The sequence below is a fragment of the Triticum urartu genome, chromosome 3A (genome assembly GCF_056163025.1).
Source record: "Triticum urartu cultivar PI428250 chromosome 3A, HENAU_Tu73, whole genome shotgun sequence".
NCBI classification, from domain to species: domain Eukaryota; kingdom Viridiplantae; phylum Streptophyta; class Magnoliopsida; order Poales; family Poaceae; genus Triticum; species Triticum urartu.
The window spans coordinates 536,221,001-536,245,979 of NC_141875.1; the positions used below are offsets into that span (position 1 = coordinate 536,221,001).

Consider the following 24,979-nt stretch of genomic DNA (forward strand, 5'->3'; position numbering starts at 1 on the left):
CCGCCGGCGAGTCTGTGGATTCGCCTCCCCTATGCCTGCCGCTCCGGCGGCTCGTGGCCGGGATGGTATTCCTGGCGCCTCGGCTTAGATATGTATGGTTTTATTTCTTGCAAGGACGATGCTCGGACGGATGACGACGCTTCTTCTTCGAGTCAGACTTCCGGGCTCTGATCCTTCTCTAGTTTGTTCGTCGGAACGGATTAGACAGAGCTCCGGCGTAGATTCCTGCCATCTCCTTGAAACGGCGTAGGGTTTCTCATCGTGTGTATGCAACAGTGCGATTTGGTGTCAGGTTCTTCAGATTGATTTAAGGATTCAATGGCGACGATTGTGGCTCCCGAACGCTGTTCCTTAGGGGCACATGCACGAAAACATCACGATTGTCATCGACAAGGTCGGGCCGGCTCCGGTATGAGGGCAGCGATAGTGGCGCGTCGGCGGCTCGATCTGGCGGCAACAATGGTCGTTCAGTTGTCTATGGATCTCGATGTAATTTTTATTATGTTTGAGTTGCTTTGTACTTTTGGTGATTCTTTATAATAGATATGATATTTTTGCAAAAAAGATATTCAAATGAAACAAAGATTAGTCTCAAGGCGATAAGTTTGGTCAGTTGTCAAGCTCCTGCATTGCCAATCAATTCAAGGCCAAAATGTCCATGCACGCCACACGTTGCGTCGTCAAATCATAATCCAAACACATGCACATGTAGGTTAATTATCCTTCCTGTGCTCATTTTTAATTTCAAATTCCTTTCGTTATGTGTGCCCACAACAACATAATTTATTATTTTCTTTCCTGTGTGCCTCAGGATATGGAATTACTTTTCTTAATTTATTATTTCCTTCCTAGCCCACAGTCTCATTTAATCTACGAGATATTTTCTTCATCCAGTTTAATTATCTGTATCTTTGTTTATTGATTCTTCGGTAGGCTCTTTGTTTTTGCAGTCAACTCACATACACATTTAAATTTGTGAGAATTGGTGTAAAGAGACGAGGTGATATTATCTAATTAGCAACCATATTTTTCAGCACATAAAAGGTCGCAGGATTCTTTTGGCCAAAAAAAAGGCCGCAGGCGACAGACGGACTGAGCTCAAGTGAAAGCCCGTTTTTATGACTTGGTCGCTAGGCTTTTCTGGGCCAAGCTTGGAGCGCGGGTGAGCTGGATGTGGCCCTTCTCTCAAAAATAGCTGGATGTGGCCTAGGCGCCCAGCATGTGTGGCTGTGATGGACCCAGACACAAAAAATTTAGTATCATCTAGGATAGAAAAAAAACTAAAAACATATAATATGGGTGAATGGACCAAGAAATCAGAGAAATACACCTCCCTTTATTAGTAGGTATATATAGATTTGTCTAGAAGTCTCTGTATAGCTAGATTATTGCATGAGAGCTCACTCTCTTTACATTTTCATCTACCCCTTCTTTATATAGTCAAAAGTATCATGTAAACGGGCTATAAAATATCCCCTACAAGATTAGTTTCAAAAGCTTTTTGACAAGCACTCGTTGTGAGTGGTCATCCTCCTCTCTTTGAAGCAGGGCCTATCACAAGAATGTTTTTTCTTGCTCTTATTTCCATGAGAGCCCTCTCTCTTTATGTCCATATTTGACTTGATTTTACAATGTTCTGTGATTCTACTTTTTTCCGACTAAAAATTGCTCACTTGTATGAATGTTCCTGAGTGATAATAGTACTACATAATTGCCTTGTGTTGCAACGCGGCTGTACACATTTTGTACACAATCACATGACTTACATGTTATTTTATTATTTATTGGTTTTACTGTGTGATCTTATTAACAGTATCAATGCTTATTGATTCACCAAGAAAATATGACTTGTTGGTTAATCAAAAAGGCATTTTTGGCAAGCCAACAAAATGACGGTAATTGAGGCTATTCTGAAAAATTTATTGGTGTGATCATGTTAATTTGGTTAATTGTCATCTCATCTATATCTATATGAAAAGACCCAAAGGGAGAGATTCAACTCAACCATCAAATCAAGTCAATCCAATGACCTAGATTGCACTAATTCTGAGCGCTCAACATATTTAATATGCAATTAATATCATATCAAATATCAATACCAACCTCCAATTAATATCATACTTAATATATGCGCACAATAAATATATTGCCTAAATATCAACATGCATTGCACATACACATTTACCTAGTTGTTAGCAGAATAACAGGATCACCACGTCGTTTGGTTGCACGAAGATCTGAGAATTAATTGATAGTGTACTATCAATATAGCAATGCGATGCATAGGGGAGCCTCGACTAGGCCGGCCCAATTGTTGGCACCAAAAAAGTGCACCATGAAAATCCAAAAAAAGGGATGCACCTTTATGGGATTGAACACACGACTTCTAGCTAAAGAACATGTTCTGCTAGCCTCTCGAGCTGTTGAGCCTTTTATGATTGATAAGTAGCGCGAAATTTTAAGATTAGCTGCAGCTATAGATCTGATAATGTTTTGAAAATCTTTTGAATATTTCTTGAAATTCATGAACAATTGTTGAAAAAGCAAACATTTTTTTAATATTTCCAAATTCTTTAAATCACGTATGACTATTGAATTCCAAACATTTTTTTAAAAACACAAACAATTTCTGAAATTTTGAACAATTTTTCAAAAAAGTGACCAATATTTTAAATTCCAAACCATTTTTGAAAACCCTAATATGCTTTAAAATTCCTGATACTTTTTGAATTTAAGAAAAAAATAAAATTCCACATATTTCGAAATTCCAAATAAATTTGGAAAATAAAAAATAAAACAGAAAAAACGAAAATAAAATAAGAGAAAATAAAAAAGGACAAACACCTTCTAAAAGGTTTCTAAAACCGGATAAAACCAAATCTATATCTATACCTACTAATAAGTAAGGTGATATTCTTAGTTTCGTCCCGCATCTGATCTTACGTTATGTGAAATACAATTGTTGAAAAAGCAAACATTTTTTTAATATTTCCAAATTCTGAACAATTTTTTAAATCACGTATGACTATTGAATTCCAAACATTTTTTTAAAAACACAAAAAAATTCTGCAATTTTGAATTTTTTTTCAAAAAAGTGACCAATATTTTAAATTCCAAACCATTTTTGAAAACCCTAATATGCTTTAAAATTCCTGATACTTTTTGAATTTAAGAAAAAAAAATTCCACATATTTCGAAATTCCAAATAAATTTGGAAAATAAAAAATAAAACAGAAAAAAGGAAAAAAAATAAGAGAAAATAAAAAAGGACAAACACCTTCTAAAAGGTTTCTAAAACCGGATAAAACCAAATCTATATCTATACCTACTACTCCCTCCGTTCCTAAATACTTGTCTTTCTAGTCATTTCAACAAGTGACTACATACGGAGCAAAATGAATGAATCTACACTCTAAAATATGTCTACATACATCCGTATGTAGTAGTCATTTGAAATGTCTAGAAAGACAAATATTTAGGAACGGAGGAAGTAATAAGTAAGGTGATATTCTTAGTTTCGTCCCGCATCTGATCTTACGTTATGTGAAATACACGAGGTGGTACTAATTCGTAGAGTCAAAAAGGTTCATATTGGCCAGGCTTGTGCTTCCTCCACTTGGTCCGCCACCTAGATTACCATATTTTTAGTCCATCCATCGCATAGGCGAACCTTAGACTAATCTGCAGTTTTTTTTTGTTTTAAGAGGAGAAAGAAAATACATGCCCACTACATGCCCACTTGAAGGTTCGAACTTAGGACCTCACAGAAGGACAAAGCCACCCAACCTAGCATGCTTTTGTGCCATACTAAAGGGTTCCTCATCTAATAGCCTCACCTTGATTTTTTAATATCAAATCCCACCAACTTATATGGATTTGCATGTTGTCTTAAATATCAGCAAGTCACCTTCAAAACCAAGAAAGAGAGGAAACAGCATGCCAAACGGAGAGAAAACTCCATAAAGGAGGGGACATGCACCACGCAAGCATGCTGCATTGGTTCTAATTAGAAGGATTTGTGGGTTTGGCATCGCATGATTGGCTCTAATTAAGTTAAATGAGAGAAAGGACATGCATGGCTCTAATTAAAGGAAATGATGACATGATGAAAGCGTACATGTAGGATACATATGCCGCGCTGATAGGCTTTTTGGTGAATGGCGAAACTAGCCTTTTTTCTCACATTAACTCATTAATTTTCTCCCTCATTGCAACGCACGGGCATTTGTGCTAGTAATAATATAGCGAATATACACCAAATCTGGAACGTACCCAAAACCATAAGCGAATATAGCTAAATGGGTCGGCTCGTCTGCTTCTCCATCGCTGAATGTGAGACCAAGATGGAACGGCCATTGACTCCTTTTTCTGTTATTTTAAATTTTCTATTTTAGTTTTTGACTTTATTTTTTATACTTTTGTTTATACTTTAGAATATTTTAACTATATATTTTACAAACAAACTGTAGAAAATATTTTAAAATGTTGAGCAAGCATTTGAAAAATGTTAAATGTGTATAGAAAAAATGTTGATCATGTATTAAAAAATGATGAATTTTATTATGTATATAAAAATGTTAATCAAGCATTCAAAAAATATTGAAAAAGTATTCAGAAAATGTCGATCAAGCATTAAAAAATGTTAAATGTGTATAGAAAAAATGTTGACCCTGCAGTAAAAGAATGATGGAATTTATTGATGATGTATATAAAAAGTTGTAATCAAACATTTGAAAAAATGTTGAACAAGTATTTCAAATATGTTAATCAAGAATTTGGAAAATGTTAAACGTGTCTCGAAAAATTGTTGACGATGTGTTAATCTTTTTTTAATAGTGCATTTAGAAAATGTTTATCAAGCATTTGAGAAAATGTTAACAAAGAATTTGAAAAATGTTAAAAGTGTGTAGAAAAAGTATTGACCATGTTTAAAAAAATGTTAATATTGCATTTAGAAAATGTTAATCAATCATATGAAAAAAATATATAACGTGCATAGAAAAATGTTGACCATGTATTAGATATGTTAATCTTGTATTTAAAAATGTTAATCAAGCATTTGAAAATTTTGAAAGTGTGCGTAGGAAAAATGTTGACCATGTATTCAGAAAATGTTAATACTGTATTTCATAAATATTAAAAATGTTGACCATGTGTTAGAAGAATATTAAATTTGTATTCAAAAAAGTTAAACATGTATTAGAAAATTGTTGTTGACATACACACAAAATCAAGAGTGAAAACCAAAAAAAAGAAATAAATGAGAAGTGAAAAGACACAAAAGAAAAAAGGAAAAGAAAACTGAAGAAACAAATGCAAAAAGAATGTAAAAATCCGGAGAAGAAAAAAGAAAAGGAAAAAAGAACCAGGAGAAAACTGAGTGAGAGAAAAAACGGTGGAGAGAAATCGGCACTTTTATATTAAGTAGGTCACACCCTTTATCTCATCGGGAACTCGATACAGGCGCTTTGGCTATCGTCGCTTGGTACTATCTAGTAGACCCGATCCCCGTTACTTCCCTCCTTTTTTCCACTATTTCGTTTATTAAATGGCCGGCCCAGTTGCTACATGAGAAACAGAAAACTTCTGCGAGAGAAATGCGTCGACTCGCTTAATGCGATATATAGTCGCCGCGCGTTTTGTTTGCGACTGGGAGATAAACTACCGCAGCGAGCAATAAATAGGACCTTCCCCGTAAGCTAGCAGTTTTGGTCAATCTGTCGTGCCCAGCATTTATATCGTCGCTATTTACCTTATTAACGGCCGAGTAATGAGTATTCAGCAATCAGCATAAGCATGACTTATTTGCATTTAAAAAAATTGCATTTGCATGTGCATGCTTGGCCTGAATTTTTTTTTTGCTTAATACTGCTCCCACTTACTTTCTGTCCAGAATAGAAGTGGCTCGTGTATTTGAACTGCAAAAACATCTTATATTATTCGACCGCTTCTCACGTGAAAAAGAGAGGTTCATCTTAACTTTGAAGTTTAATTTGTTTATTACTCGACCGCTTCTCTTTTTTTTCAAAGGGGGTTCGCCCCAGCCTCTCAGGGGTGAAAATATGCCCGAATGCACCTTCTATCTCCCATCTCTTGTTTGCTGACGATTCTGTACTGCTGATGAAGGCGAACTAGACGGAAGGAACAGCGCTTAGAGAGGTGTTGGACCTGTATGAAAATTGTTCGGGACAGTGTATAAACTTGGAAAAATCGGCGATCATGTTTAGCCCTAACACAAGGGAAGAGGAGAAGGAATCGGTCAAAACAGCCTTGCAGATTCATAGTGAGTCCTGGAACGAGAAATATCTAGGGCTTCCAGTGCATGTAGGAAAGTCCAAAAGGAAGGCTTTTGCTTATGTTAAGGGTGGCATTGCGGGACGGGTATACGGCTGAAAAGAGAAGCTTATAGCCAAATCGGGCAAGGACACCTTAGTGAAAGGAGTGGCCCAAGCAATACCCACCTTTGCTATGTCATGCTTCGATCTCACCAAAACGTTTTGTAAGGAATTAAGCTCTCTGATCGGTAATTATTGGTGGAGCCAGCAGGACAAGGAAAACACCACACAATGGATCAGTTGGAAGAAACTAACAATGAGCAAGGCTCAAGGGGGTCAGGGTTTTCGGGACATGCACAGTTTCAATATAGCAATGTTGTCTAAGCAAGTTTGGAGACTGATTCAAAGCCCGGATACCCTGTGTACAAGAACACTCCAGGCCCGTTACTACCCTAATGGAAACGTCCTCGATGCCACCCCTAAGGATGGAATTTCATATGCTTGGCGTAGCTTGCTGACTGGGCGGGACCTCGTCAGGGAAGGATACCTTTGGAGAATCGGGGACGGCTCAACGGTGAGGATCTGGGATGATCCATGGATCCCGAGACCGTGGTCACGCCGCGTTATCACACCAAGAGGAAGCAATATCCTACAGTGGGTAAGTGATCTGTTTGACCCAGCTACTGGGACTTGGGACGAGCGATTGGTTGGCGAAACCTTCTGGACTGATGATGCGAGGCACATTCTTCAAATTACCTTGCGGGAGGGAGTCCAAGACTTTGTAGCTTGGCAGTATGACAGCAAAGGGGGGCACTCAGTAAAGAGCGCGTACAAACTACACGTCCAAACGGAGCGGCAAAAACAGGACGGAGGGGCAGGCCGGAGCTTGGATACTGTTGGCAACTTGGAAAGCCACCTGGATGACTTGTGGAGGAGGCTTTGGAAGATCCCTGTGCCAAAAAACATCCAGATGTTCGTGTGGAGACTGAAACATGAATCATTGCCGCTCAGAACAAATATTGAGAAGCGAGGAATCCCGATTGAGGATACTAAGTGCCTTTTTTGTGGCCGTGCAGCGGAGGATGGCGCCCATTTATTCATCAAATGCAAGTTAGTCAAGGTGGTGTGGAGAGATCTGGCTTTGGAGAAAGAGAGAATGGAGCTCGAAGGAATTTCGTCCGTGCATGCAATGCTAGATTGTTTGTGGGGGCTGGATGAGAAAAAGCGCATGCACGTGCTCACCTTTTGGTGGCTCTGGTGGTCAAATCGCAACAAGCTGAGGGAGGGGGAGATGCCGACGCCGGGCGAGGAGATTGCTAGGAGGACCAGAAGCAATGTCCTCGAGTATATCGAAATCCTTAGCCCTCAACCGGAGAAGAAAGTGGTGGACAAATGGAGCCCTCCTGTGGGTGATATGGTGAAAATTAACATTGATGGTTCTTTTCTCCCAGGGACAAACCAAGCAGGCTGGGCCGTGGTGGCGAGAACTTCAGAAGGCAAGATCATCCGTGCCCGTGCTGGCTGCCAGGCAAATGTCAATGATCCGTTTGTAGCTGAAGCTTTTGCAATGTCTCAGGCCGTCTTGCTTGCTGCTGATCTTGGTCTTATTCGGGAGGATTTCCAGACGGATTCGCAACTGCTACTCGAAGCACTTGACATGCAAAAGGCGGATTCGTCGGCATATGCAGCAGTGATAGAGGACACTAAATACCAGTTGAGATTCTGGTTTTCCTATCATGTAATTTCCGTCTGTAGGCGCGCTGCTAACACTTAGCCCACGATTTAGCCGCAGTCGGTCGTCTGTATGACCCGAACCTATATGTTGAGTGGGAGGATGATGTACCAGCCCGTGTGGCTGAATGTGCGATGGGTGATCTGCCCAAGCACCGTTAAGTTATAAAGCTATTGCTTTGCCTTAAAAAAAAGCAATCGGCATAAGCATGACTTATTTGCATTTAAAAAATATTGCATTTGCATGTGCATGCTTGGCCTGATTTTTTTGCTTAATACTGCTCCCACTTACTTTCTGTTCAGAATAGAAGTGGCTCGTGTATTTGAACTGCAAAAACATCTTATATTACTCAACCGCTTCTCACGTGAAAAAGAGAGGTTCATCTTAACTTTAAAGTTTAATTTGTTTATTACTCGACTGCTTCTTTTTTTGAAAGGGGGTTCGCCCCAACCTCTGCATCAGAACGATGCATACGGCCATAATTATTAAAAACCAAAAGGTCCAGCATAAGTCTACAAGTCTCGAACAAAAATGAAAAGAAGGCTCACAGAAAGCAACACAATAGTAGAAAAGTCACAACCGGCTGGTAAAAAAAGGTAGGAACACTAAATGCCTATCTTATTACATGACCGCCATCTAAACCGGTTGAAAATATCCCATGCTACCATCTCCCATCGGGTAGATCCAGTAACCAAACGCTCCTTGGCCTCCGTTGGAGTGAGTAACGACCACATACGGATCAATGCAGTGGCTCTGAAGATAACCTGCAAAAAATAAATATTTGTTGTTCTGTTAAAGACCAAATCATTTCTACAATTCCATATTGCCCATAACAACGCACAAACTCCTACACGAATGTGTCTTGCCGTGTCAGAATCTATCCCATCAAGCCACGCCCCAAATAACATGGTGATGGAATTCGGAGGAGTAATGTTGAATGCTATGTTAACCGTCCGCCACATAATTTTTGCCAGAGGGCAATTCAGAAAGAGGTGTTTGATTGATTCATGCTGGTCACAAAAGTTACATCTCGTAGAATCTGTCCAATTGCGTTTTGCCAAATTGCTCTTGGTTAAAATAACTTGTTTATGTACAAACCACATAAACACTTTGATTTTCAAAGGAACTTTGACTTTTGAAACATGTTTCGATCGGGGAGTCACGCTAGACTTGATAACATCCAAGTACATAGATCTAACCGAAAACTCTTCACTCTTAGTTAGTTTCCAGTACAACTTGTCGGGCTGTTGAGACAACTGAACATCCATCAATCTTCTCACAAGATTGAGCCAGGCTTCCCAACGGCTCCATACTAGCATTATCCTAAAATGAATGTTGCGCGGGGTAGATTGCAGCACTGTTGCAACGTAAGCGTCTCTATGCTGAACAATGCTATACAGGGATGGATATTGGAGTGCTAGAGGCGTCTCCCTAGCCTTGTATCCTCCCAGAATCTCGTGGCAGTACCATCTCCAACTATAAATCTTGTTCTATTGAAAAAGAGCGATTTGACTCTCATTAGCCCTTTCCAAAAAGGTGAGTCAGTCAGCCTCACTGTTACCTGGGACAAGGTTCTAGAGTGGAGATACTTGTTACGTAATATCTGAACACAAGTGGCCTCCGTCTCGACAAAAAGCTTAAACAACCACTTGCTAAGGAGACATCTATTCTTCACCTCCAAGTTTTCAATGCCTAGACCCCCTTGGTCTTTCGGCCTACAGATTACATCCCATTTAGCAAGCCTGTATTTACGTTTTAGCTCGCCACTCTGCCAAAAGAAACGAGATCGATAGAAGTCTAGCCTCTTTCAGACTCCCACGAGAATCTCAAAAAAGGAAAGGAGAAACATGGGCACACTCGTGAGGACCGAGTTAATAAAAATTAGTCGGCCTCCGTAAGACATTAGCTTGCTTTTCCAGCAACTCAGTTTCTTTTCAAATCGATCCTCAATACACTTCCATTCTCTGTTGGTTAGCTTACGATGGTGAATTGGTATACCTAAATACGTGAAAGATAAAGCCCGCAACTCACACCCAAACAATTGTTTGCACGCATCTTGGTCATCATTAGCTCTTCCAAAACAGAACAATTCACTCTTATGGAAGTTAATCTTTAACCCGGTCAATTGTTCGAATAAGCATAACACCACCTTCATGTTTCGCGCTTTTGCTAAGTCATGCTCCATGAAGATGATAGTATCATCAGCGTACTGCAGGATGAATACACCTCCATCAACTAAGTGTGGGATAAGGCCTCCTACCTGGCCCACCTCCTTAGCTCTTCCTATAAGAATTGCCAACATGTCGACCACTATGTTGAAAAGAATAGGTGACATCGGATCTCCTTGCCTCAGCCCTTTATGTGTTTGGAAGTAGTGACCTATGTCATCATTCACTTTAATCCCAACACTCCCTTTTTACGTGAAAGAGTCTACCTGGCGTCTCCAGGCCCGATCAAAACCTTTCATACGCAAAGCTTATTGAAGGAAAGGCCATTTAACCTTATCATACGCTTTCTCAAAGTCCACTTTGAAAACAACACCATCTAGTTTTTTCGTGTGGATTTCATGGAGAGTTTCATGCAGGACCACAACCCCTTCTAGGATGTTTCTGTCCGGCATGAAAGCAGTTTGGGACGGGTGCACCACCGAGTGCGCAATTTGCGTAAGCCTGTTCATCCCGACCTTGGTGAAAATTTTGAAACTTACATTAAGAAGACAAACAGGCCTGAGCTGCTCAATACGAACAACCTCTGTCTTCTTAGGGAGTAAAGTTGTCGTTCCAAAATTTAATTGAAACAACTGAAGCTGTCCAGAAAATAGGTCATGGAACATTGGGAGCAAATCTCCTTTGATGATATGCCAACACTTTTTATAAAAATCTGCCGGAAAACCATCCGGCCCTAGAGCCTTATTGTTTTTCATCTGTGCAATGGACTCAGACACCTCTTTCTCCGTAAATGGGGCGGTCAGAATATCATTCTCATCTGCCGCAAGTTGAGGGACATCCTCAACCTTGGACTCATCTAAGGATACAAAATTATCCTTCGGAGGTCCAAACAACTGCTTATAGTAATTAGTTATATAAACTTTAAGGTTCTCTTGTCCTAGAATCGTCCCCCTCGTCTTGCTCAAGCTGAAATATCTTCTTCTTTCGATGCTTGCCATTTGCAATCATGTGAAAGAATTGAGTGTTGTCATCCCCTTGGATGATTTTGCAAACTTTAGCTCGCAATGCCCACTTCAACTCCTCCTCTCGAAGGAGTTCTTTCAGTATCAACTCCGCCTCCACTTTAGTTTCCAGCTCTCTGGTATCTAAAATAGTGGATTCAGCTTTAATATCTAGGGATCTAATAAGTAGAAGGAGCCTTTCCTTCTCAGCCTTATATATCCCATGCGTATGCTTTGCCCATCCACGAAGGAATCTTTGTAGATGCTGAATCTTATTCTGCCATCTTTCAATGGGAGACCTCCCTCCTAAATCTTTAGCCCATTCCCTTGCTATCAGATCAAGGAACCCTTCTCTGTCAAACCACGATAATTCGAAAGAAAAGTAATTTTTGTTCCCCACATGGGTGGCCTCACCAGAATCAATTAGCAACGGAGTGTGATCTGAGACTGCGCGCGATAACGCTTGGACTGTTACCAGGGGAAACTTCTGCTCCCATTCGATGCTGGCGAGGACACGGTCCAGCTTCTCAAAAGTCGGATTTGGTAATGAATTATACCAAGTGAATTTCCTACCAGAAAGCTCTATATCTCTAAGATCCAAGCTTTCGATTATGGTATTGAACATAAACGACCATCTTCTGTCAAAATTCTCATTATTCTTTTCCTCCCTTCTTCAAATAATGTTAAAATCGCCCCCAACGAGAATTGGGAGCTGCTCGCTACCACAAATACGGACGAGATCAGCCAAAAATCAGGTTTGAGTTCTGGTTGCGCGGCACCATACACCGCCACCAATGCCCAATTAAACCCATCGGCCTTTGATTTGACTTGAAATTTTACCGCAAAGTCCCCCATGACCACACACCAAACTTGCAACGAATCACACTTAAATCCAAGTAAGATCTCACCGGACCTTCCTCTTGGAGGTAGACAATGACAGTCGAAGTCGACACCCCCAGAAAGAGTGCTAAGAAACTGGGGGGTGAAGTTGGCGCTTCCAGTTTCAGAAAGGGTGATAAAGTCCATCTTGTGCTCAATAGACGCATCGGCTAGAAACCTTCTTTTAGCCAAGTCTTTAAGACCTCTGCTATTCCAAAAAATTCCTCTCATATTTCATCATGAATTTTTTTAGAGGTACGGATCCTAGCACTTCTACGTACTGCCGAAACTGGATAAACCTTCCGATTCCACTTCCGCTTAGGCTTGTTTTTGTCTGTCAACCGATCCTCACAACCGGTCTCCGCGGACCTAACCTCTGGGCCATCAACATGGATCGAGTCCCTAGGGGAACTTAAATCCTCATCTTCCTCTATCTCAGGAAGTGTAGGAGCAAGATCCGCATAAAAACTATCAAGAACCCTGACTCCCAACGCGTCTATGTCGGAATCATTCATGGGTTTAACAACAGCTAGATTACGAATCATCTCCAAAACAGCTAGATTACGAATCTAGTGATTTCAATACCATTAGTACCTAGTGAGACCCCTAATTGATTTGCATTGTGAATAATCTCATCATTGAAAAAATGCAAAATCGAATTAGACGTATTAACTGACATACCGGTAGTGACCTCAACGTCACGAAGCTTGGCCGCCCGCATAGCGCACCTCAGCTGCATGTCATCAACATCCGGCTGCTCCTGAAGACGGCTGCTCATCCGTCGTCCTTTAGAAACAGGATCCGAGATGCCTCCAAACGCAATGATCTCCTCCCGCGTAGGTCCGTTTGAGGTGGGGCCGCCTGCCCAACCGCCAACAGAGCTCGACTGAACTGGAACAGCTGAACAACCTCCTAGAGCCGTGGAAGCCTCCCACGGCATCGGCTGGTGGCCGGACCCCAGAGACGTCACCGGAACCATACCAACCGCCGGCGCCAAGGGAGAAGAAGGGGTGCAGGCCGCCTGCCCACGCCCCCCTCCCGACCTGGTCCCCCTGGCTGAGTGAAGCGATTTCACCACTGGACACGCCACTCAGGGTGAGGCAGGTGCCGCCAAAAGGAGAAGTGGAAATGAAGACCTCATGTCCACGTCCCCCATTCGGTCCTACCGCCGACGCCGAGCACGGCGAAGGAGATGCAGGGGCGGAGGCCTCCTGCCCGCGCCCCCACCCTGTCTGGCCGCCAAGGTAGAGTCAGGGGCGGAGGCCTCATGCCCTCGCCCCCCACCCAGTCAGACCGCCCCGCTGGCCCGCGGCGCGGCCTCCTCGGCAGCAGTCCTGACTCGGCTCCTCGCCCGCGGAGAAGCCCCACCCAGGTCAGACACTAATAGTGTTGTCAGTACAATCTCCACCAAGAGTAACACGGCAACAAAATCCGCATCCACAGTAGCATCAGCATCAACAAAATCCAAGGTAGGAAGTGATCGCTCAAACACGTCATCACGCTCCACCCTATCACTCCACAGTCTTGGAGGAGCGGATGCAGGTTCGAATGAACCAAATCTCAAGGTGCTCATGGGTGCAGTCGTGGATGGTGAAGTCTCTTTACTGGATGCCGTCACGCCAGCATTTTCCTTTTCTGTCACGCTCTCTTGTCTCTTCCATCTATGATGCACATCACCATCCAAATATAAATTGGGCGCATGATAGCAGATGAATTTTCCATTTGATATGCACCATGATCAATGCCGGTGGTATGGCATGCGTGACCTAAACCGAACAGACATTCACGCGGTAACATTTTTAACCAGACGGATAGGGCCTAAATACAGCAGAACACATTCATATACTGCAGAATCAGCTTGCCTCGTCAGTTTTGGGATAGTGGCAACCTGTCATTGCCTGCTCTCTTGTTCCTGTCATCTTCTGTGCAGGGATTTACATGTTCGGACGGATGTACTGGAGTCTTTTGCGGGAAGAATATATTGGTGTTAAGGTACAAATGCCTGGTGACCATGAACAGCCCGGCCACTTTTGTGCTTCTGAACCAATGGAGATCATGCATCCATCACACACAAATTCCATTCTGTTTGTGATCTTCCCCAACTCAGATTTGCTAGCAAATGAGCAAGATCGGAACGATGCCTTGCGTGATGCCTTGCATGTTGTGTGTTCCCTTCAACTTTGAAAGTTTGAATACAAGGCCACTTCATATTGCAGTCCAGTAGTTCATCTAATGATGTTCGGCATTACAGAAAGTAAGCAAACAGAAAACCAAAGCGCTGTTTTATTACATTGATGACGATCAAAATGCTAACTATCAAGATCAGCGTACACATCGGCCGTCCTTTTTTGCAAGCTTTCTTCACTTTGTTATCCTGCTCACTGGTCGTGCCAATCCATGGTTCCTCGCTTACACCTCTATGAACACCAACTTGATCACTCACAGTCTTTCTTCATGCTTCATTCAGTTTTGCTCTTTCTTCAAAATACCCCATTGTCAAGTAAGCTGCAAAAGCTAAAATATCACATCAGCACAAACATCTATCTATCTATCTATCTATCTATCTATCTATCTATCTATCTATCTATCTATCTATTATTAATAATAATTAAAACGATAGAAAACAAACGGTGAAGATTTGAAATAATAGAGTTTTGATAAATCAATGACAGATATTAGTTGACCTCTTCTTGCGAAAAACAAGAAAAGAAAAGAGATTAGTTGACCTCAACCTGGCAACGCTCAGCGATAGGCAAACAGGGTACACACGTACGTCTTTAGAGGCACATAAGCATAGGCAAAAGGAGTCCAGAGTCCATACGACTGCCCAACCTTCGCCAGCGATAAGCAAACAGAGTCCACACACGTACGTACGTCTACCTAGGCAAGGCCGGTGTCGGTGTCAAAACCGGCGGATCTCGGGTAGGGGGTCCCGAACTGTGTGTTTAGACCGGATGGTAACAGGAGACAGGGGACACTTTGTTTTACCCAGGTTCGGGCCCTCTTGATGGAGGTAATACCCTACTCCTGCTTGATTAATATTGACGATATGGGTAGTACAAGAGTAGATCTACCACGAGATCAAGGAGGCTAAACCCTAGAAGCTAGCCTATGGTATGATTGTTGTATGTATTGTATATTGTCTATCGACTAGCCTGGCCTCGGTTTATATAATGCACCAGAGGCCTAGGATAACAAGAGTCCTAGCCAAATACGCCGGTGGGGAGAAGTCCTTGTCTTGATCGCCAAGTCTTGTGGAATCTTCCTTGTATGCGGCAACTGTCCGAACTGGCCCATGAGTATACGGCCACGGGGGTCCTCGGCCCAATCTAATAGATCGGGAGACGACGTGGTGAGTACCCCCTAGTCCAGGACACCGTCAGTAGCCCCCTGAACCGGTCTTCAAGTTAGGGACGCTCCTCGATTCTTCCGAACTGTTCTTCATCTTCAGTTGCCGGTCTTGAAAACTGGTTCAACAAATCTTCTTTATCTTCGATCTTGAGGATCGCCGAAATGCATTCGACAAGTTTACACGTCGGGTATCCGAGGAGCCCCTTTAAGTTTCCGGCCTTTATCAATGCCTTGTTTATTTTTATACCACACCTCGGGTTTGAAGTTGTTTCCGGGAGGCAGGGTCCTCTTGCGTCCGAGCTCCAACACCGGACTGCATTCGAGGTATCTTTTGCAGCCGAGCACCAACGCCGGACCGCTTCCCAGCTCTAGCGCCGGAATGTATCCGAGCTCCAACGCCGGACTATGTATCCGAGCTCCAACGCCGGACTGTGTCCAGGCTCCAATGCCGGACTATATCCGAGGTGTCATATCATCTTGGTTCAAAAAAGTTGAAGGAGTTTAGCCGAGCTTAATGCCGGAAATGCCCTCTATGGAGCCAGCCACTAGTGCCCGAGCTTTATGCCGGACTGCTTCCGAGGTGGTGCACCACCCCGACTATGGGCCGATTTTTTGTCAATATTTTTTATTGGTGCAATTTATTCTCTGCCGAGATATATAGCCAGTAGCCCTCAAGGTGTGTATCGGTCTAAAACCCGAGATGCACATGAAGGATGACATAAGACCGTTGATCCCACTAGCCGCTGAGACTCAGGTTGATTTGCAAAATCGGCCTGGGGATCAAGTCCTAGCTCGGCAGAATACTTCGGGACACAAAAGCGGCGTGCTCAGTCCTCAAGACTCAGGTTGGGTGCGACCGACCAACCTGAGGATCAAAATCTCCTCGGAAACTATATTGCACATAAAATTTTCTGCATTGGACAAGCAATGCAGTAGCCCCCGAGACACTGGTCGAGTGGCAACACCAGATCAGGGGATCGATGTGCCCCTTTAATATTTGTAAATAATAAGCCCGAAGCCCAATAGCCCCCGAGCCTTAATGCGGGCACGGGTGGCCGAATTTAAGGATCAATATCCATAGTAAAATCACAAATTATGTGTAATGACTCTATGTATCCAAGTACTTTACGTCATTAATGCTCGGATCCGCATTGTAAAAAACTTTGTTGAACGACCATCGGCTTCCACTTCCTTGGCCATTAGCTGAGGAGTGTTTGTCCTACTTTATAAAGCCTTTATGAGGGCAAGGATTTACGACAAACAAGGCAATCTGGTCATACGGTTTTATAAACAAAGGTACGCAGAGAGATATGTTATATTTATTGTTTAACAGAAGAAATGTATTCCAAAGAAAATAGTCCCGCTATCGGTTCCTTTCTTTGGGTTGTCATGCTAAGCATGATCATGAAACCTCAGCTTGAATGTAAGAGCAAAATATCGAGGATTTAGTTTGGGAGGCCAGTTAATAGCCCCCGGTAGTGTGCGGCGACAGTCGAGGTCAAGCCGTAAACACTTCGGTCAATGTTATGAATGGCCCGTCATAGTCATCGGATCACTGACCAGTTTACGCTTATTGTGACAGTCAGTTTTCGGCTTTCTCCACTAAGGTGCTTAACCATGTGAGCTGGAAGCACAATCGCAGTGGTTCTCCCTTTGCACGCCTAGCCGAACAAAACGGAACGTAGGAAGCAAGTGCAGGAGCCGGGCAACCCAACTATTGACCGAAGACACAATTCGAAACCGATGCATATATAGCAATATCTGAGAATGTTTTTGCCGAATCCCTAAAGGTGTCCGGCGTTGCACTGCGAGACTAATGCTGGAAAAGCACAAATAGTTTAAAAGTGCCAAAAAGCTTGGAAAACCAAAAAACGTTAGTAAAAACATGACGTCCGAACAAGATCAAGTGTTCGGTGCCAATCCAAAAATTGGTCTTAGAAAAAAGAAATGCTTCTGTCGTCCTTTAACATGACACATCCTATCTCAAGACTTTGAGCGGGTCAGCCTACGGCTTCAACCTCCTATCCCGAGGGCGGAGTACTTCTCATTAGGCCAGTTTAGCAAACTAAACTCTAGCGGCTTTGAGAGAGAAATTAGGCTCCCCGGCTAGTGACCGCACACCCGCGTCGAAAAAAGGAGTGATAAATAATAATAATAGAACTTTGCAACGACTGAGAAGAAGAACACTTATTATAAAACGGCTCAAATAAACTTAAGAGCCCCCAAGTGACTTGGGTAGAAGAATGATTGCATGTACCGAAGTACTTATATCATATCTATGTTCAACCAAACTTTAAATGCGTCTTAACCGACCGTCGGCTTCTCCCTCTTCGGTTAAGGACCGAAAAGTGTTATGTACTCCATCGGTCGAGAATATCGACGGTGTTTCCAATAATCAGGCAATCAGGCCATAAGGCTGTAATAGACAAAGCGTGCTCAGGGAACTTATGCTATATTACTGCGAAGAGTAAGAAGCATCTTCGAAGAAAATAGTACCCCCACCGATACCTTTCTTCGGTGCTCATTGTTATTATGAGACTTGTGCAATAGATTTTTTGTACTCATGAGTTCCGTTGTGTGCCGACCATCATTGAATAACTATAAGAGCGCTAGCTTTCGGCTTCACCCAGTCTGAGGTCCGGCTCGGGTGACCCGATCGTGACAATCGCAGAGGTGCTCCCTTTACTCCCTAGCCGAACAATCGGGAACGTAGGGGTAAGCACAGGAGCCAGGCAACCCAGCTTGCAAATCGCTTAAGTCAATATGGTGCATATTGTGGCATAATACACGAACAAGGAACGAAGCCGTACAAGTATAATCACATGCAAGAGGAAAAGCTTCATAAAGGAAGCCCCCAAGTGAATTGGGTCCTTGAATTTGTGTGTCACGAACAAAGTTTGGACAACGAAAAAATTTTACAAGCAACTTTTTCCAAGAAAGTATAATGCTTGGTCGAATCGAACGCAAGTTAGAAATTAAAGCTTTGAGCATGAAAGCGACTTAGCTGGTTAATGTGTTCGGTATTGATGACGCGGTCCGAGCTTGATGCGGGGCAAGGTTCCATCCCCCAAGCCGGTCCCGAGGTGGCGGAGCGGAGAGCTCAACACGACGAAGTGGTGACATAGCGCGGTCAATGCAGACCGGCAGAGTGACGCCGAAGTCCCCGGATCGTTTTCCTGTGCACAAAAAATAGTGCAAACCGGAGATAATAGTAATAATGATAATTAAAAAAATGTTGCATAATAAATAATTTATGCAAAGTGAGTAATAAAAGAAATATGGCCCGGCGCCGAAGTCAATGTCGATGCAGGGCGTTGGCGTGATGCGGTAAGGGCGTGGCAAAGCCTAAATTCACAGGTCTGTCCGAGTTCCGGATGCGGCGTTCGCCGGACTATGTATGGAGACTGACCGGACCACCATGCAACCGTCGTTAATACGACCACCATTTGATAGACCTGTGTACATATGATGGACAAACCGGAGTAATAATTCCTTGGGAAAAATTGAACCCAAACAAGCAAAAAATACTAGGATTAATAGCACCTGGTTTATTTGTTGTAGCAATCCGAAGGAAGGTGATTCCCAAAATTGGGACTCGATCCGCACACCCGTTACCAGAGTAGGTTGATGAAGAGATGATGAAGCCCCCGGTCCAGCCGAGATGTCGAAGTAGGTCGGCGTGATGGACACCGGCTCGGAGGAGCAATAGTGCGGCCCTGCCGATGCAGGTCGTGACGTGGTCAATGCCGGCTTGATGAAGTAACCGTGCGGCGATGCCGGTGTGCCCGCTCCATGTAACCCGTGGGGCGGCGATGTTGGTGATGATTTATCCTTCGCGATGCCGGGCTCTTGTTCGGCTTGCCGAGATGATGATCCGAAGAAGTTGACCTCGGCTCAACAAAGTGACGCCGTGTCTAGCGCAGGTCGGCAGCCGTGGAGTAATATTGCCGGACTGGTTTGACACCAGCATGATGTTGAAGATCATGTTCAAAAGATCTTACAGTTAGTGGGATGTGTTCGGGAACAAAACACAATACCCCATACAAAACTTCCTTCAAAAGGGATGTCCGAAATCCTGTTCATAAAAAAGATGAACTCAGGTCGGATTCGTTTTCGCGCAGAAAACAGATCCGAAAAGTGATGCACTAATCGGAAGGTTCCGGAGTTTGGACGGTCGGATCGAGCCGAAATTTTGAGAGGTGGTAGATATAGGAATTCCTCAGCCGATCAACGGTTGGATCTTCCAAAGGACTTCTGAGCTAGAAGCTGGACACCATGCACTAAACTCATCCAAATTCCCGTCCAGATTTGACAGGGCTCCGGTATATCGTGGATTGCTAGAGATTCCTCCATCGGAACTCGACGAAATTTTGCAGGGTTGTTGTAGGCTCAATTTCGCACAATTACACCAAAGCGATCGTCAAAGAGATACTCGAGGAGGTGGTGGTGGCAGATACGAGTTCGCTGTCCAGAAAAACAGCATGGTCGCTTGAGGGCAATGTTGACGTTGAGCCCCCGAGCTCCATAGATGATTTCTCCGTGATCTTGATAGAGATTGGAGTTGATGTTTGATGAAGGCCCTCGTCCGGACATGGTGATCCGAACATGGGGCGCAATTCTTGGTCGAACCAAGGTGACCAGTCGAGCTGGTGACGAAGATGCCGAAGTCGCAGTTGATCTGCAGGCGAGCCATCGATCCTTTTGTCGATCACAAAGCGGAACTCTCAATGAAAGCACCAATGTCGGTGTCAAAGCCGGCGGATCTCAGGTAGGGGGTCCCGAACTGTGCATCTAGGCCGGATGGTAACAGGAGACAGGGGACACTTTGTTTTACCCAGGTTCGGGCCCTCTTGATGGAGGTAATACCCTACTCCTGCTTGATTAATATTGACGATATGGGTAGTATAAGAGTAGATCTACCACGAGATCAAGGAGGCTAAACCCTAGAAGCTAGCCTATGGTATGATTGTTGTATGTATTGTATATTGTCTATCGACTAGCCTGGCCTCGGTTTATATAATGCACCAGAGGCCTAGGATAACAAGAGTCGTAGCCGAATACGTCGGTGGGGAGAAGTCCTTATCTTGATCGCCAAGTCTTGTGGAATATTCCTTGTATGCGGCAACTGTCCAAACTGGCCCATGAGTATACGGCCACGGGGGTCCTCGGCCCAATCTAATAGATCGGGAGACGACGTGGTGAGTACCCCCTAGTCCAAGACACCGTCAGCCGGCGTCTAAGCAAAAGGAATCCATATGTTTTTTTTTGAAACTGGAACACCTTGCATTCCAAAATTACGGCGGACCGACCAAATCGGCGGCTACAGCACGGGTTACATCGACGGGGAACTCCGAAAGCCAAATAGACTGGCCATTTGGTATGTTCTGATTGACAGCGGCAGCCAGCACATGCGCTGGCTTGTTACACTCTCTTGGCTGGAAAACTATAGAGGCAGCTATGAACTCTTGTTGCATCTAGAACTTAGCTTCTCTAAACAGGACACCAAGGGGGTTGCGGTCTAACATCAAGGATGCAGTTGCTTGTTGCAACGGAAGGCAATCGGTCTGGAAAATCACCCTCCCCATTCCAACATGTACAGCAACCTCGATTGCCTTAAGCAATGCAGCAGCTTCCGCGTGCATGGCATCCTGCATATGTTGTAAACCTCCTGCCGCAGCTAAAACCATCTCACCATCAGAGTCTCGGGCAATGGCGCCCCAGCTCGCTGACCCTGTATCCACATGAAATGACGCGTCGAAGTTGATATTAACATAGTCAGCAGGCGGGGGGTTCCAGCGGGCTGATGGCGTAGGCGAGCCCTGGTTCTTCTTCCCGAGGAATTCAGTCCATTCAGCCACATTATGACGCACCTTTGCACCGAAAGCTTCCGGCGTTAACCTCTGTTTTTTATGATTAGCTTTATTCCTCTCAGACCACCATGACCACAGGAGTCTGGCCACTCTCAGTAGCAGATCATCAGGAAGTTTAAAGATAACCTCCAACATGACTTGGGGGGATTGCATAGCCAGGAGATCCGTTCTGATATGATCAAGACCACATTCCCTCCACACCTTCTTCACTTCCTTGCATCATAAGAATAGATGCCCTCCGTCCTCCGCAAACCGGCCACATAGGATGCAGGATGTATCAAGCTCAACTCCTAACCGTTCAACGTTGCAGAATAGCGGGTGACTATTCTGGGCCAGGCGCCACAGAAAATGATGCACATGTGCTAGGCATCGAAGTCGCCATAGTTTGTTCCAAAATCTTGCCGTATACTGACTTCCAGCAATATTCTCGCCTCTTTGCCTGGTACTCCGCTGCAGCTTCAGGTCCGTATACACCCAATATGCAGAACGAATGGAAAATATACCTCTCTTATCAAAGTGCCAAGCCACAAAATCCTCATATTGGTCGCAGATGGGAATAGCCAGGACTGTACGTGCATCGGCCGGCGTGAAGGTTTGTGAGACTAGCTGTTGATCCCATCGGTTTGTCAATGGGTCAATGAGTTCAGACACTCTCGTTAGCAAGTGACCGCTCTGCAAAGTACTGGGCCTCCTCGTATCATTAGACGGTAACCACGGGTCGGACCATATGTGAATGTTCTCCCCCGATCCAACCCTCCAAATCATCCCGGCCTTGACAACCTCCAGACCCTGTAAGATACTACACCACACATAACTCATCCCAGGTTTAGCCGAAGAATCCAGAATATCACAATCGGGGAAGTACTTTGCCTTCAAAATTTGTGCACAGAGGGACTCCGGAGCCTGGATGAGTCGCCACACTTGACGAGCAAGCATGGCAATATTGAACGTATGCAAGTCCCTGAAGCCAAGCCCACCTTGGTCCTTCGGTAAGCACATCCTCTCCCAACTAATCCAATGATGCTTATGTTCCTCCTCCTGGTTAGACCACCAAAATTTGCACACCATGGCATTGATACTCTCGCAAAGCTCTTTAGTAAGATCAAAACAAGCCATCACGTAAGTGGGGACAACTTGAATGACGGTTTTTATTAGGATCTCTTTTGCAGCTTTCAAAAGCAACTTGATCTTCCATCCCTTTAGGATTTCCCATATTTTGTCGCGCAAGTACTCAAAGCACTTCTGGTGGGAACGACCCACATAGCTCGGCAGACCCAGGTATTTGCCATGCAAGCTTTCAGACCGAAGCCCTAAAGCATTTAGCAGAACATGTTTTTTGGCCGAGGAAGTATTCTTACTGAAAAGGACAGCTGATTTGTCTCGATTAATGACTTGGCCTGAACCCCGCTCATACACATGCAGGATGTGATTCACAGCCGCAATGCTTTCCGGGGTTGCCTTCAATAGTAACAGCGAATCATCAGCAAAAAAAGGTGGCTAATGGGGGGTGCCTGAGGCGCCAGCTGAATCCCCTTAATCTGCCCAGCCTGCTCTGCATGGTGCAACAAAGCTGACAGCCCCTCGGCACATATCAAGAATAAGTAGGGGGAGATGGGCTCGCCCTGACGGAGGCCCCGCTCCGGGATCTGATACATGTACTTATTAGCTGCACGAACTGTTCAGCGAATCCCAATTTCCTCATCACCTTCTCCAAAAAGTTCCATTCAACGCGGTCATATGCTTTGCTCATATCCAGTTTCAACGCAGCATAGGCCGTGCTTCCCGTCCGCTTCATTTTCAAAAAATGCGTCATCTCACAGGCCAAGATAGTATTATCTGAGATTAATCGTCCCGGCACAAAGGCACTCTGGTTTGGTGAAATAATCTCACCCAAAATGCACCTTAGCCGGTTTGCCAGGACTTTAGACACAAGCTTGCACACGACGTTGCAAAGGCTAATAGGGCGAAGATCCTTCAGATGTTCAGGGTTTTGAACCTTTGGGATAAGAACCACAAGGGTATCGTTCCATCCCTCCGGCATACTGCCGCCTCGCAACACATGCAACACCTCCCGTGTCACCTCTTCTCCGACAAGATGCCAATAGTGCTTATAGAAAATTGCAGGTAGTCCATCCATACCCGGCGCTTTGAGATCACCGGTATCATCCAGGGCCGCTTTCACTTCTTCCTTGGTAAACTCTGCCAACAATTGTGCATTCATTTGGTCGGTTACCTTTGGGGCTATATGGTTCATTATATCACTTGTATTGTTTCCTGCCACAGAGGTAAAAAGAGAAGAAAAATAGTTAGTGACGAGCTCTTTCATCCCCTCCTCACTCTCCACAACTTCCCCATTATCCTTCCTCAATCTATGAATGGAATTCTTCCTCTTTCTCTCGGAGGCAAAGGCTTGAAAAAATTTAGTGTTACGGTCCCCATTGACAAGCCAGTTGACATGGGCCCGTTGCCTCCAGACCAAATCTTCCTGCTCCTCAAGACGATCCAACTTAAAACTAATAGTTTGCTCCCTCCTCACCTGACTATCAGAAATAGGCTCCCTCCTAATAGCCTCCAACTCACTCCTTAGCTTCCTGATCCTCTTCCCTAGATCGCCCAAAACATCCCGGCTCCATGTATTGAGAGCCTTCACCACTCCTTTCAACTTCTCCCAAGCATCCTCCCCCCTCACCCCTTCCCAAGCTTCCTTCACAATATCATCACACTTCTCTTCCAACAGCCACCGAGCCTCAAACCGCAACAGGCGGTCACCACCCCCACAACGCCTCGGTCCCGGTCTACCATCAAGAGAAAGTGTGATGGGCCGATGGTCCGACTTCCTTGGATCACCATTAACCACTTTATATGCCGGGAAATGGGCACACCACTCCGGTGTAGCTACAACCCGGTATAGTCTTTCACGAATATAGCCATCAACACGGTAGTTTTTATTCCTCCACGTAAAAACATCTCCCTCGAAGCCGAGATCATGCAAGTTACAAAAATCCAGAGCATCTCGAAAAGTTTGCATACATCTATGGGAGCGGGAAACCCCCCTTGCTTCTCATGGTTATAAAGGATCTCACTGAAGTCGCCCATACACACCCACGGAAGTTGAACTTGATGGTGGAGCGTCCTTACTAGCCGCCAAGTCTCAACCTTCTTGTCCACGTGTGATTCACCGTACACACCAGTCAACCGCCATTTGAAACCATCTTTCTCCTCCACAATAGCATCAATATGCATTCTGCCCATCCACCTTATTGTCACATTTATTCCTCTCCTCCAAAACAGTGCTAATCCACCGCTCTTTCCTTTATTATCTTGAGCCACCATATGATGTAAACCTAACATATCCCTGAACCTGCCCATCCTCTCTTTATTCATCTTCGTTTCTGATAAAAACAAAATATCGGGGTCCTCTCTCTTGTGGATATCCAGAAGACCACGAACTGCCGGCCTATTCCCCAATCCCCGGCAATTCCACGCTATAATTTTCATTGGGTCCCGCAGGGCTGTCCTGGCAGCCCCGCTATCTGGTCAGAGTAAACAGTCTCCCCACTCCCATTGTTGTGCCCCTCCTTCTGCTTCAATCTCTTTGTAGTCTCATCTCCATCCTCTTCAAGAATTTCAGCTGCCCTCTTAATGCCAGATATATTCTCAAAATTTTGTGCAGGCAGAACCCTTTCCTGCCCCTACCCTTCTT

At 44.3% G+C, this 24,979-nt stretch overlaps 1 protein-coding gene and 2 pseudogenes across 1 annotated transcript; all 3 read right to left on the reverse strand.

Moving 5' to 3' along the window:
- Nucleotides 1–12,282: 12,282 nt before the first annotated feature.
- On the reverse strand, nt 12,283–13,034 carry LOC147980416 (uncharacterized; annotated as a pseudogene).
- A 7,846-nt stretch (nt 13,035–20,880) lies between these two features.
- LOC147980417 (uncharacterized) lies at nt 20,881–21,411 on the reverse strand. The gene has a single exon (XM_087515599.1). The coding sequence runs from the start codon at nt 21,409–21,411 to the stop codon at nt 20,881–20,883; it is 531 nt and encodes a 176-aa protein (XP_087371725.1).
- A 1,456-nt stretch (nt 21,412–22,867) lies between these two features.
- LOC147980418 (uncharacterized) lies at nt 22,868–24,774 on the reverse strand (annotated as a pseudogene).
- Between the last annotated feature and the right edge of the window lie 205 nt (nt 24,775–24,979).

Bases quoted from the DNA above. Each gene is read 5' to 3' on its own strand.
- LOC147980417 (XM_087515599.1), bottom strand. From the start codon at position 21,411: ATGTTGGAGGTTATCTTTAAACTTCCTGATGATCTGCTACTGAGAGTG.